The 14238-nt window shown below is 38.4% G+C and overlaps 1 protein-coding gene across 8 annotated transcripts in view; it reads right to left on the bottom strand.

Moving 5' to 3' along the window:
• fbrsl1 (fibrosin-like 1) overlaps positions 1–14238 on the bottom strand; it is a 532343-nt gene that overhangs the window by 364816 nt on the left and 153289 nt on the right. For all 8 annotated transcript variants that reach the window (XM_057831195.1, XM_057831197.1, XM_057831199.1 and 5 more), the window contains one exon: positions 12222–12443. In XM_057831195.1, the coding sequence (XP_057687178.1) occupies positions 12222–12443 (222 nt within the window). The remainder of the gene's footprint in view (positions 1–12221; positions 12444–14238) is intronic.

The following is a 14238-nucleotide window of genomic DNA, read 5'->3' as shown; positions in this document are numbered from 1 at the left end:
ACCATCTTTTTCGAATGGGAACAGTGACCCCCAATGGATGATATCAGACGAAATGGCAACGAGCTAAGCAGCACAATTTAGCAACACCTTGTAAACGTTTGCTTTGCCGTTTATATGCAGCAGGGGTCAGTGTTGCACCATAGCAATTCAGACGTTAAAACTGGAAGCATAATAGCTGCAAAAGATCACATCTGTCTCTGTGACAACACTAATCCCATTTAGTCCATCTGAGTTAATGTCGAGTTTCACTGGTTACAATGCCGCTCAAGCACGGGGCTATAAAAACAAGGGCAGGGGCCACAGCAGATCCCATTAATGTGGGGATCAAATTGGCTGAAGTGAAAAAGATGACACTTCCATGGCTTGATGTTTCTATACATAGTCAATAATTTCATCACAATTAGAAATGCACAGGCACATATAAATTAAATATGTTTGATTAAACACATATTGAATGTGCATGTAAACTACTGAGGGACACAAAACAAATGTTCAAACATTGTAAAATGGCAGACACATATTGTGCACAGCACAGCACATTTGTCAAGCCAAGACAATTAAAATGAGTTACAAAGCTGATAATTGAAGTGCTAATTACTTTAAACAAAATGATGCAGTTCTAACAAGGACAGCATCCCAGATGGTGGAGATCAACACGTCAAGTGTGAAGTATCAGGTCAGCAAGTATCATATCTGCTCCATTAATTGCATCTAAACAAGGTACTTATCACAGTTAGGGTATTTACCAAGACCAAAAAATGTCTCTAGATTCTGAAATCATTCCAAAAACGTTAAAAATTAAATAAGTAAAAGGGGCTGAAAAAAAATTAGTTTTTTTTTAAGAGTCCCTTTTTACGCCACAGTAGGCTGGCATGCTTTCAACAATACAGTAATAATGATTAAACATGAACTCAGCTGGTACATTTTACATGGATGTGGCCTGGGTGAATGCACACCCACAAAAAATGTTTCTTAGTTGTATTTCCATCAGGAGAATACAATTATCTCATTTTGTGTGCTTTTTGTTTTGACGGCAGCTAACACAACTTGGTCAAATCTGTTTTCATTTTAGGCCTACTGCAGTGGTGGGTGGAAATTTAATAAAGTTGGTGTGTGGTGTAATAATGTCTCTCCTTCGACTTTAATAGGAGATCAGGTCAGACCTTGCAGTCTGAGGCTACGTCTACACTAGGACAGATAATTTTCTCCAGGGTATTTTGCCGACTATTTTTATACACTTAAGGAGCGTTTAAGACCCCCCCCCCCCCTTATGCAACGTATGCCTGCATTTGCGCATACTACACATGCATAGAAAGGAGCTGTCTCATATGTTACATCATCGCCCGCGCGGTTTACCTCTGAACCGGAAACTCATTACTCGCCGGCGGCAAATTTTGAAATGACTACACCTTCTAGACCTGGGGTCTGCAACTCTGGTCCTTGAGAGCCGCTATGCAGCTTGTTTTCCATGTCTCCCTCCTTTAACACACCCTAATCAAATGATCAGCAAGCACTGAAGGAGCCTGATGACGATCCTGATTATTTGATTCAGGTGTGTTAAAGGAGGGAGTCATGGTTGCTGACCCCTGTTCTCGACTGTCATTATTACGTGATCACTGTTTTTTTCGTGAACGCAATTAAACACATCACATAGGAGCGAGAGTGAAGGGGGAGCACGCTCGGCTTTTACGAGCAGTCGCCGAGTTGTGACTGAAAAAAATCTTTCGAAAAAAAAACGAAAGACTGACATTGTGATTTGTGATCTTACAACCGATCCCGAGACTTTAATTTAAAAAAATGGATTGGATTGCATTTTTAGACTAAAAATTTCAAACTAGGGATGTCCCCATCCAGGTTTTTGCACTTCCGATCCGATATCGATACTGGCCGATACTGATACCGGCCTATCTGAGCATGTATTAAAGTTTAAAGTTATTTAGCTTCCTTACTTAGTTGTCAGACTCATGTTTAAAAGGGTTTTAGTACTCTTGATAACAACTAGCCAGCTGAATTAGGTGAGTTTGAATAACACACAATGGTTGGTAACAAGAAACTCACCTGTTTATTCAGTGACAAACACAAAACATTATAAATAACAAACAGAAATGGCATAGTCAGTCAGTAAAATGTGCAAATAATATTGTAAACTGTCTTAAAAAAGCAAAACACACAAACAACCTCAGTGGAAAATCCCACAAACCCCCCCAAGCTATTAGATGCTTTTAATGTTTCGTGCATTAGTTACAATAATTGTTTAAAAAGCCTCTCAGGTTTAAATAAATGACTATTTCAGTATCAAGTTAACATTTTAAAACAGTAAATAAAATATTCAAGACCCCATTCTGTATCAGCAGCTTTAAACTACATTCAATTCATTTAATTTTGCGAATCAACTGTTAAAGTTGTTAAAATTGCTCCCGTTATTCCATAATTTCCCTTCAGTCTACTTTCGACATGTGAAAGTTTTAAAACTGTTTTGAAGATAGATTCAAGTCAAGACTTTGCCGATTTAGGAGTATTTTAGATAATAAGTTAAATAGGTTCGCTTGGAAGGTTCACAACAGCCTACTAGGGAAGTCTCCTGCTTTAAGATGGCGGCCGTTTACTAACGCATGTAGTTTTCCATACTTCAATGTTGCTAATGCCGTCGAGTCTGTCATTTTGCATCTAGTTCTATATACAGTACATATGATATCTATTATGTACAGTTAAACGATGTTGACATAGTTTGTAGCGGCTGTCAGCAGCAGTCAGGTATTCTTGTGTTTTTTATCCAGCGGCATGAGTTGAGCTAAAGCCGTGAGTCGAGCATTAGCATTACCCGGGTCTATGACAAGCATGATGTTTACTCTCGGGACGCAATGCGGTCCGTTTCTCATTGCGTCCCGAAGACAGCGCTGTGTATTAGTTCCACTTTACTCGACATATTTCAATAATCGGAATTTGGATCTTTGTGAATCGTTCTCGAATCTTCCACGGTCGAATCACTCAAGGATGTAATGACGGCTGGGCATGTTGTACCGTGGTTCTAAGTGTTGGATGGTGCGTCTTTACTCACGACAGATAATGGCTCGTCATCCAGAATGAATTTTTCGACTCTTGTTATTCCCTCGGCTTTGGGGCTGTCGAGTGCCAGTTTGTCACGCATAGCAATAGTTTCTGCCAGTGTTAGTTGCATAGGACATTTCTTTTTGTCTTCGGTTTTCTTAGCAAACTCCTTATATTGTTTGTGGTGGTATTTCGCTAAATGCTTGATTAGGTTGGTTGAATTAAAACTTCTTACAGCTTTACCACCACGCTTGACTTTATTGTGGCATATGTTTCGCTCTGCCTCTTCGTCTTTGTCGTCCTTTAAGGTGAAATGATCCCACAAAGCTGACCTTTTTATCGATGAAGTCTCTCGGTAAATTGGGAGACGGTAATGTAGTGTGTTGAAGGTGTGCCGTAAAATGCAGACCGGATTTTAGGGAAACCGAAGCAAGAACTGGAATGGATTATGTAAATTGGTGCGCTGGAAAACCCGGTCCGGACTTTTAAAAAAACTGGATCGGAAGTCTGGATCGGAATTTTTCCGTGTCGACCGATCCGATACCGATGCGCATTTTTTGCCCATATTGGCGTCCGATCCGATCCAAATATCGGATCGGGACATCTCTAGTTTTGACAGGCAGAAATGTCATGGAAAAAAGTGATCGCACACCTCTTTGACTGAGGGGACAACTCAGTTCACTTTTCTGGGTTTAATTTTTCTCTATGCATTTTTATAAACTCATGTTCAGTCGCATTGAGTTGAGAGGGGCCAGCCCCGCAGCTGGCTGATCAGAGACAACTTGGGAGACAAGCTCTGTAAAACCCCTCATCTCTGCGTCATCCGTGATGGGAGGACCACAAATGGGCACTGAATTGAAGCATATTATTGAAACGTAGTTTGAAGGTTCAAGAAAAATGTGTGGAAAAGAAATAGTGCTGCAACGATTAATCAATTAACTCGAGTATTTGATTAAAAAAAAAGTCGAATTAAATTTGCTGCTTTGCGTATTCGTTTAGTTAAAGTGGCGTTGTAATGGTTTATTTTGATAGTGTTTGCATTTAGTTTTATTAATTTGGATGGATACAATGCCTAGTCTGCCTCATTTCACATGGCTGAATCCAGGTGCTCCTTGTTAAGACCAACATAAGCTAAATTTTGTTTGAGCTAATGTTTTTTTTTTTTTTTTTTAATACAGTCATGATTTAGTTTTATATTTAGCCTATTTTTGTGGGAATATGTGTCTGAACCATTTGTTAAGAGCATTGTAAAAAAGTTGGCATTTTATAGCATTTAAACTAGCAGACTTTTGCTACGTAAGTTAGCCAATTCTTCTTTTGTTGTACAGAGATCCTCATTTATTTATTTATTTTTTATACCGTTTGAGGCTCAGCTCAGGTAATTTCATTTTTCATGTTCCTTATCCAATTACTCGATTATTCAAACTAATGGCTCATCGATTAATTGACTACTAAAATAATAGATAGCTGCAGCCCTAAAAAGAAAAGAGCAGGAATGCCACATCGTGATCGTCTGCCTTCATTGTTTACGATGCTGTCATGCCGCACTACAAATGGCGACGGCATGACGTCACTTCCTTAGTATCCGATTGTTGTACGGAGATAGCAGTCCATATTAAACGGTGGGTAATATTACCCGCCTACATTATCCATCTAACAACTAATCCCGATAATAGGCATGCTAGTGTAGCCGACATGCCGTATAGTCCAACTAATTACACATTTAAGACCATTTTCCATCCTTGTATAGATGTAGCCTGAGTTAATGTTACCACTCATACATCGTTTACTGCAAGACATTGTTGTGATTTATGGCTATGTAAATCAATATGACTTGAAGACTGAAGACCCATGTTTATGTTCAAGTAGGCTACTGTGGTTTAGAGGTAGAGTACATGTTGCTGGATTCACAATTACTGGCCATTACCCAAATACTCAGCTACTGACAGGACAAAAAAAGCATAACACCGTAACAGCTTCTGCAATAGCAAAAACTAAAGGAAAACTAGGGTGGCTTGTCTGAGGTAGGTGTAAAAATTGCCCTAACAAATTATACAAGCAAATCGAAGTGCTGACAGTACAAGCCAGAAGAGTTTTATGTCCCAGTGGCTAGAGGCTCATGAACACTAAACAATGTCCATATAATATGGTTTGATCAATTTGTTGTGAGAAAAACTCAACAGCTCTGACCTCAACTCCATTAAACCCATATAATAGAAATTTGACCACACCCTCTTGTCTAACATCATGACCTAATTTGTTTGCCTAATAGTACAACATTCAGCAAGTAAAACTGTGAAAAATGGAACGTTTTTTTTTTTTTTTTTTGGTGGCTAAATAAATGTTACAGTTACAAAAGACATTCTCTTTTAAATTGCTGTGCACTGATAAAAATCTCAGAGTTTGGAATGATGCCATCTATTTATTCTTTATTTATAATGAATTGTGGTTACCAAAGCGTTTGACAAAAATATTCTAAGTATAAAATCTGACCTCATTTGAACTGCAGCTTGAACTGCGATAACCTGCTCTTGAAAATGCCTTTGTAGGCACCCCAGATACTTAACATTGCACAAAGCACACAATTTTGTGTTGCACCACAATGATCATGTAAATTATGAGCCTTGATTTTAATGAAGTGTCTTTCCCTGCTGTCTTCTCTTGTTAAATATCTACCAGGGGCAATATATCTGTTGCTATAGTTACAGATTTTGCAGTAGATACATAAATGGAATGTAATGTAGCCTGGGAGGTTTCAGTTTTAATAAATTAGGTAAATAAAGAGAGTAATCACATGGTGCCTGCCAGCCAGGAATAGAGAAATAATGTCTCGACACACATTATGGCTAACATCTCTCCTCGCCCCTGAGGGAAAAGTCTCATAACCACACAAATGCATGCAATGTACGCACAGGATTGCACATTGCAATAAAAACAATGTTGGTAGTCTGTTCATTAGATATCCTGGAGGAGTTCTGTCTCTCAGTCTAATCCGAGCATAGTGTGCTCTCTACCGAGCAAGACAATGGATCTCTGCTAATTTAATGTTCCCGAGCCCGTTCATCCCCTGAGCTTTTGCTCTGAGATAGCTGTGCTACATCTCAATGATTATGGCTAGTTCTCTGTGACCCTGTAGATATGAGTGTGTGAGCGTGTGTGTGTGGACAAAGAGCCTTGCATGGTTTGTCATTAATCACAGCTCGCAGTACCGTGTAGTCACCTGGCAAAGCACAGCAGGCACAGGTGTGTAGCTTCAACTGTACTTTGCCATAATTTGCTTCCAACTTAAGGTAACGCATCTTTTTTGTCTTCCTGTTTCTCATATTCTTGTGAGTCAGCGGGTTGAATACTGTGATAAAATTAATTGACACTAATTCAAGCATGTGTAGTAGCATTTAGTATTATTTCCTGTAATATTACATTTTCGGGATTAAAAAAGAACTAAAAACTAAAAGGAAAAAAATAGTCCCCATAGCTATAATTAAGATTAAATAAGCCTTATTACTGACATTCCATTTTCTAGTTTTATCTAAAGGTTTTCTACTTGGTTGAGATTTCCTACAGTGGCTTTATGGACCTTGTTTTAGGGGCAAATTCATAGAAATGAATAAGAGAGGTCTTTCTTGAACTGTGTCCACATTTGAAAGCATACGCTTGTCTAAAAAGATGATTAAAATTGAGAACTAATGAATGCTAAAACTCCCTAAAGTTTTATAATTTCAATCATATTGATTAAAAAAAATCCTTTTAAAGTTAGAACTTATTGCTCTTAAAGTATCAATAAAACAAGAAGAATATTACAGTGGTACCTTGACATACGATTGCGTCGACACACGATTTTTTCGACATCCGGCGTAAAATTTGACTCGCTATTTGTTTCTACATCCGACGACATGCTCGAAATACGACGATTTATCAGAGCGACGCCGTGTCTTTGTTTTGCCGCCAGACGGACGCACGGTGGATTTTCTTGTGAGAGAAATCAACACGGGTTCCAGGAAGGTTAATGCAGGTGGTGAAAAAAGGAAAAAGGTGACGCTTACCATTGAAATGAAGATGGAAAAGATCGAAAAATACGACCGTGGTGTGCGCATCCGTGAACTGGCTCGACAATACTGCCGTAAAATATCTACGATCTCAACAGACTTCCTCTGATCTCCGTTTTGCAGTCTTTAAAAGTTAAGGTGACAATTATTATTGTGGTAACCTTACCTAAGAAATCAACAGCTTTTTTAGGTTTAATCATATATTTCAGAACTTGTGCAACAAAGCACACCTACTGTCCACCGTATTTGATGCCAAGAACACAACATTAAAAGACAAAGTAAAATCTCTACCCCACCTTTCTCACTCTGTCACGTCAGCCACGCGGTGCATTTAGGTGCAGCACGCATAACACATCCACCACATTTGAATCTGATTCGTTTCATTCGTTATTACATGAATTATTATTATTTGTTTATATTTTATTTGTTTTGCTATGTGTAATTGCCATTTGTAATAAGGATTTAGAGTAGGTTTTTGGGCTGATGAACGAATTAATGGAAATATAAAGTATTATTATGGGAAAATCTTGCTCGTCATTTGACTATTTTGACTTACAAACAAGGTCCTGGAACAAATTAACTTCGTATGTAGAGGTACCACTGTATATTGAATGACAATGCATGTGCTCAAGTTAGTGAATTCCTAAGAAAATCAATGAATAATCACTTGACTAAACGAAATCAAAAAAGGAATTGCACTGCTGTTCTATTATAGGAACACCCTACCCAACCCTCACTAATTTAAATGCATACACTATTACTTAACCGCAATCTCTGTACGCTACAAGCGTGACATGCAGTTAATCAACACTTAAGTGAAGATGACTCATGACATGTGCAGAGTAACTTGATCTATCTGTAAAATGTGTGCAATGTGGCTAGAAATTTGCCCTGAGAGTCCGAGGCCGAGCTGCAACCACTTAGGGGTTACACCAAACAACAGAATGCCGAGCAGTATCAGTCATCCTGATAACTCTACCTAACTGCCAGCAGTGCTCTCGCATTCAATTCAGCTCTCCAGCCACCCCTTCTTGTCCACAGGATGAACTTGTAGAGAGAGTCTTGCCTGAGGGAGGGTCAGAATAATAGAGTATCTTGTCTGGAGGGGTTTCATATGTGACATTGTTAGTGGTGGGCAGTGCGTGTATAACATAGTACTAATGGACAACAGCGTTGTGTGTGTGTGTGTGTGTGTGTGTGTGTGTGTGTATGCACGTTGAGTATGTGAGTCCATCTGCGAGTCAGCGTTATGTGTTATTCATAGCTCCCATTTGAAGCGTGTTGAAGGTCAACCGCATGATGCGGAGTATCCTGCAAGCATCTTTTTACAGCTTAGGAAAAAAATACCATGATATCTATTCATATCTTTCTTATTAGAAACGGTGCTTGGGAGGAAGGATGCAAATAACATTTCTGTGACATGATAAACTACTACAAGATTTAAATACATGTATTTATTTTAATAATAGTAATAAAAATAATACATTTTATTTATAGAGCACCTTTACGGATGCTCAACGCTTTACAGTTGAAACAACGAAAAGAAGAGCAGCGAACAACTTGAGCAGAAAAAAAAAACAATAGAGAAAAGAATTATAAATTAAAAGCTAGTTTGAAAAGGTGAGTTTTTAACAATTTTTTGAATGTAGGAAGGTCTGAACAGGTGTGGATGGGTTTAGGGAGTGAGTTCCAAAGGAAGGGGGCAGCAATGAAATAAATAAATGATAATAAAATAATAAAATAAAAAATAATGCTTTTCCTGAGTTGTGTTAGAACATTAACAAGTGGCAGTGCTTAAAATGGACAATGCATACTTAAAGTGCGTATGACACCAAAAAGTATGTTTATTTCATATTTCACGCAGTGTTTTATGTTCCTGAATGAAATGGACGGATTGGATGTGTGTGGAAGCGGTCGTTTAATATATTCAATTTTTGAATCCCTCGCCATGAAAATGAGTGACTTCCGCCTTCATTCTCGGGTTTAGGACTTGACGTGACGTCAGCCGGGTCAGTATCTCACAATACAGCATTGCTTTTTAGCATGCAGATAGACTGCGGATTCAGCTGATTTTGATTTTGTTTATTTTTCGCATCACGCCAGCCAAACGGGTGCAGAAAATTGTTGCTGCACCAGGAAGGGGCGTGTGAGCCTTTTTAGGTTTCAAAAGGTTCCTGTTCACCGCAGATATGGGCCAAAACAAGCCCTACTACTGTGGGACCATTGGACTTACGAGGAAGTGAGTAAACATCGTATTTTGAATTATGTCAAATACTGGCACACATTTTAATACGGAGGTTTCTTGCATTTTGTGGCTGACTGTCAACCGAGAATGCCACTCGGCCGACGACTGGCGGCTTGTTTGCACACACCGCTCTATTCTCGGCTTATTGCCCTCTTCGTGTGCCCGGTGTTCTGTCAAAGTTTCAACCCCAACAGAAATTGCAACTTTATGTTAAAAATGGCCGTGAATACAGCGATGACAAAGTAAACAATCAAAACTTTCTTTGAATAAAGGACTATTTACTTACGTTTGATCATGGACGGACATGTAGAAAAGTTCTCCTCAAACACATCCTGCCATGTTAGCTGCACAACGACTGCACGCCGCTCTCTCACTGTTTATGTCTTCGCCGTGTAGTAAAGCATTATTTTACGCCATATTCGTGTTGACCATGTGGCAACTACGCGCTCCTTGACGTCGGCCGGTTTGTCAGGTGGTACTCTCCAGCTGCTTCCCTGGCGAGCACTCATGTCCGCAGCAAGGGAACGAGCTGTAACTTGCTCGCCGCCAGGCAGGTTGCCGATCGGCGAAAACAATCGACAACCCTGCCGCTGTGTGACATGATCCAAGCTAGTTTTGTGTGATTTTTCACTCCGAAAAGCGAAAATAATACTTTGAGATGTCCCTAGGTTCGGATTAGCATTTCAGCTAGCTGTCACGCCTCTTGATTTTTTTACATTCTCCTAAGCCGGGGCAGGTAAATGATAAAAGCAGCACTAACTACGATTGCATAAAAAATCTTTCGGGAGGTGTGACAATAAAGGTGAAGTCGACAGTTTTGACCATTATGGAGTAATTTTGCCATGTTGTACTGAATAAATGCATTTTTATTATTTCATATAAGACATATAGACTGTTATTTGTCATGACCATACCATTTATTTAGCAATTGGGGAAAATACTCCGATAAAAAGAATATCCTGTAAAAATATTGGAGTAGAGAAACTGAAACAATGACATTTTAAGGCTCTCTTTGCCGTATTTTCCTCGTTCTGAATAATTCCCCCTCAGTGGGCTGAATTCTAAATCACATGAAACCATGACCCCGCCGACATCATTCTCCTGTTGGGGACGCTAGAGCCCTATAATGGTATAGGTGTGGCTAAACGGCGGATTAAAAGACTAATTTCTTGTCATCTGCGCTTTGGCAAATTGTTGTATATCGTCGAATTGTCTCAAAATATGATTGTAATTCACATAATGATGCTATTTAAGACTTTTTTTTAATCCTGTCGTAAGCACTTTAAGGCAATGCAAATATTTTGTATATATTGAGACTGTCATGAACCAAGAACCTCCTATCAATAGAGAGCAGGGACATTTTTTTTTTTTATATTTGATTACTGCTATATTAAAATGTATGACATTCTAAAATGTATGAGACCCTTATACTTGCATTCAAATAATGGAAAATAGCAAAGAAAAAAAAAGAAAGAAAATAAGATTTTCATTGGCTTCTCTATGCAATGTGTGCATAAAAAAATTGCAACCAAAAATCTTGGCTTACTATTCCATTTTGCTCTGTTTTACCTAGTATGGTGATTTGTTGAACTTTTGTTTGAGAATAAAGCAGCAATTGAGAATGTTTTTCCTACCTTAAAATATTTCAGTGGTGGCGTGTAATGTACGTACAATTTACGTAATGGCAATCAGACCTATAGACCTGTTGTTTCCTAACTGAAAATGAAAGAAGTTCTTTCTACCAATTTCTGTGGTGGAAAAACATCCACTCTTCTGGGAACCCTTTCTGAAAATGTTACTGTGTGGATTTTTTTACACCCCCCATTCATCCTAAGTGCTTCGCTGACACAGAAAACAATGTAGTTGATACAAGAATAACAAATGCAACACGTGTCCTTTATGGCAACAGCTCCTGCTTTCAGGGTATATTGCATCATGACATTATTTGTAGTTTGAAATGTAAATGTGCTGCTGTTGCTGCAGACTATTCATTTTTCAGAGTATCACAGTTCTGTCTGTGTTGCTACAAACTAAATAACACTGCCAAACTAATTTGCAGTCATGTCAACATCTCCAGGAAATATATGAGATATTTTTATCTGAGGAAAAACACCTCCAGGCTGGATGAGAATCATTACTTAGTTGGTTTCCCTGCTATATTTCACTTACTCTTCAACTGCATTATGATGGCTACTGGCATCAAACATGAGCATGAAAACATCGTGCCATTTAAACAAGTTGTTAACACATTGACAGCCCGTCTCGCAGGGAAAGAGACTTCGGGACCAGAGTCGGGCTTAAAGCCTAGGACACTGGCAGGCCTACTTCAGTAATCAATACAAGTAACAATGCATTCCTAGATCATCAACACATGCAGCTCCGCCATATAACTTCGGGTAACTAAAAAACATGCAGCTAGACAGGTGCACATTTTCTCTTTCAACTATATCATATGGAGCAAAACTAAAACCACCTCATGTCAGGGCTAAGGCCACATAGCCCCCAGATTTCAGCTACGTGAACACGGAAACATGAAAATCGTGAAGTGCAAAATAATACTCATTATTAATGACCTTGCCTAAGATATGCCAAGACCATTTGCTTGACTATGAGACAATCAATGACCCATTAAAAACTTAACAGGTTTGTGAAAAGCTGGCCCCAAATGGACTCTGGAATGTGGTGTCATGGGTCTTTCCTTGAAGACGTGTATTAATAGCATTAGCTAATTTTGAGAGGATTTGCATTTAAAACAAGACTTGGGGGCAATATGGTGCCACGATCTCAGTTTAAATGAAAAATACATTCCCCCTTGTAACTAATATATAACTTCTAAGCAAATGTAATTGCCCACTTAAAGAGCTGAAGAAGAAGACACTAACCATTTTGTTCTTCTTGGAGTATGTTTTTTTGAGAAGCCTCTCGTTCATCCTCTCCTGTTCTCGCTGGGCATGATGAAAGAATCCTTTCTCCAGTGGATCGACAAAAGGCTGAACATTCTCCTCTTCCTCTTCCACCTCCTCATCTTCGGTTTTTGTCCGTTTTACAACCCTCTTCTCCTTCCATCGCTCCTTCTCCTGTGTTTTCAGTAGCCCTGATTTCTTCTGCAAAAAAGAAAGTCCATATTTGTAATCTTTTTTTTTTTTTTTCTCGATGAAGCTTTTTTATTTCGAGCATGCACACGCAAAAAACCCAAAAAATATACAATTTTTTTTTTTTTTTTTGATGAAGCTTTTTTACTTCGAGCATGCACACACAAAAAAACCCAAAAAACATACAATTCAACAAAAATAATTGCACTCGAAAGGGAGTGGGAAGAAGAAAAAACGTATTTTATCCCACCCCTGATCTCATTGTCCAGCATCTTTACTTCGTGGGATACTCCTGTCCACACAATGAAAATGAAGAAAAAAGGAAAAACAGACAAACACAACTAAACCAATAGACAACCAACTAAAGTATGCTCATTGACAATAATTTCAATATTTACACCAATTGACAAAAAAGCAACACATATTGTCAGCAAATGTCATTATACTGTGACCAGACCATATTTTTATACAACGATTCTAAATTTTTGGATATTTTGACACTGCTTGAAATTATTGTCTAAATTGTTCCAGAGTTTCACTCCACATACAGACACACGAAAACTTTTGCAAAAAGTTCGAAATCTTGGTAACATAAAATTTCCAGAGCCTTGCAGACTATAGATATTCTCACGAACCTTAAATAGGTTTTGTATATCATGTGGCAGTAATTTATTTTTTGCTTTATATAACATTATAGATGTATGATAGTTGACAAGATCTTTGATTTTTAATAGTTTTGAGAGAGCAAAACTAAAAATCAGATGTACTATGACCAGTCGAAGGATTTCAAAACAGCAAAAAACAATGTCAATAATAATAATAAAAATAAACCTCAGTGTCTAAAAATATGTTGGGCACTTTCAGATAAGAAAAAAAGCAAACACAAGCAGCAACCATAAAGTTCACAAGTGAAAAAAGGCTAACTGCAAACAGTCCAGTTTAATACAGTATTTGCTTTAACAAAGCAAGCAAACACTTGAGCGGAGAGCAAGCATAATCAGTCTCTCTCTAAAGTCATATTTAATCCTGTCAACAGCAGAACAATGCCTTACTGGAGCCATAATCACTTTATGGCTCTGATATAATGAGCTTATGATATGAACTGAACGGCTGCTTTACACACACTGCAAAAAGTACACTCGCTCTACACTTATACTGTGACCAAGACATTTCCCCTAACTAATCATTCCTTTCACGCTTGAGTCACAGCCTGCTTGGAACTGCTGTTTGTTTATTGAAATTCAAACACCATTTGTAACAGTTGGTGTCTAACACAATAGTTTTCCCTCACTGATTCTCTCAAATTCACCCCCTGAATGTGCTGTCAGTAATGATTAGTCCGGTAGCTTCATCTAGGAAGCTGTGATGTGTCAAGCTGTTATTGTTGTGTGTCTCCTGTTGTCATCTTACATTTTTTCTAATATTTTGGAAGTCGGTGTATTTACAAACTAAGAGTATATACTTTGATAGAGACTAGAGTAATAATACATGCAACGTATCGTTTCAGTGAGTGTGTATAATGATGCACTGCCACAGTCTGACACACAGAAAACAATCTCCATTTCCAACAACTGTAGAACTTTGATTTTATTGTGAAAGCAACACACTTGTTAGCGCCCTCGAGCAGAACTATATGTGTAGTACAGTCCACAAGCAGTATTAGTGTGGCAGTGTGGCATTATATACACTGTCCTTTTAACTCATTCACAGCCATTGATGGCAACAGACTTCTAAACAGTTAAACTGTAAAGGCTGACACTGATCATAGACTGCTAGTGTTTCCCAGTTCAAATAGAATGGAGGTCTC

This window comes from Corythoichthys intestinalis, chromosome 3 (assembly GCF_030265065.1).
Source record: "Corythoichthys intestinalis isolate RoL2023-P3 chromosome 3, ASM3026506v1, whole genome shotgun sequence".
Lineage (NCBI taxonomy): Eukaryota > Metazoa > Chordata > Actinopteri > Syngnathiformes > Syngnathidae > Corythoichthys > Corythoichthys intestinalis.
This window is presented reverse-complemented; position numbering and strand designations above follow the sequence as displayed.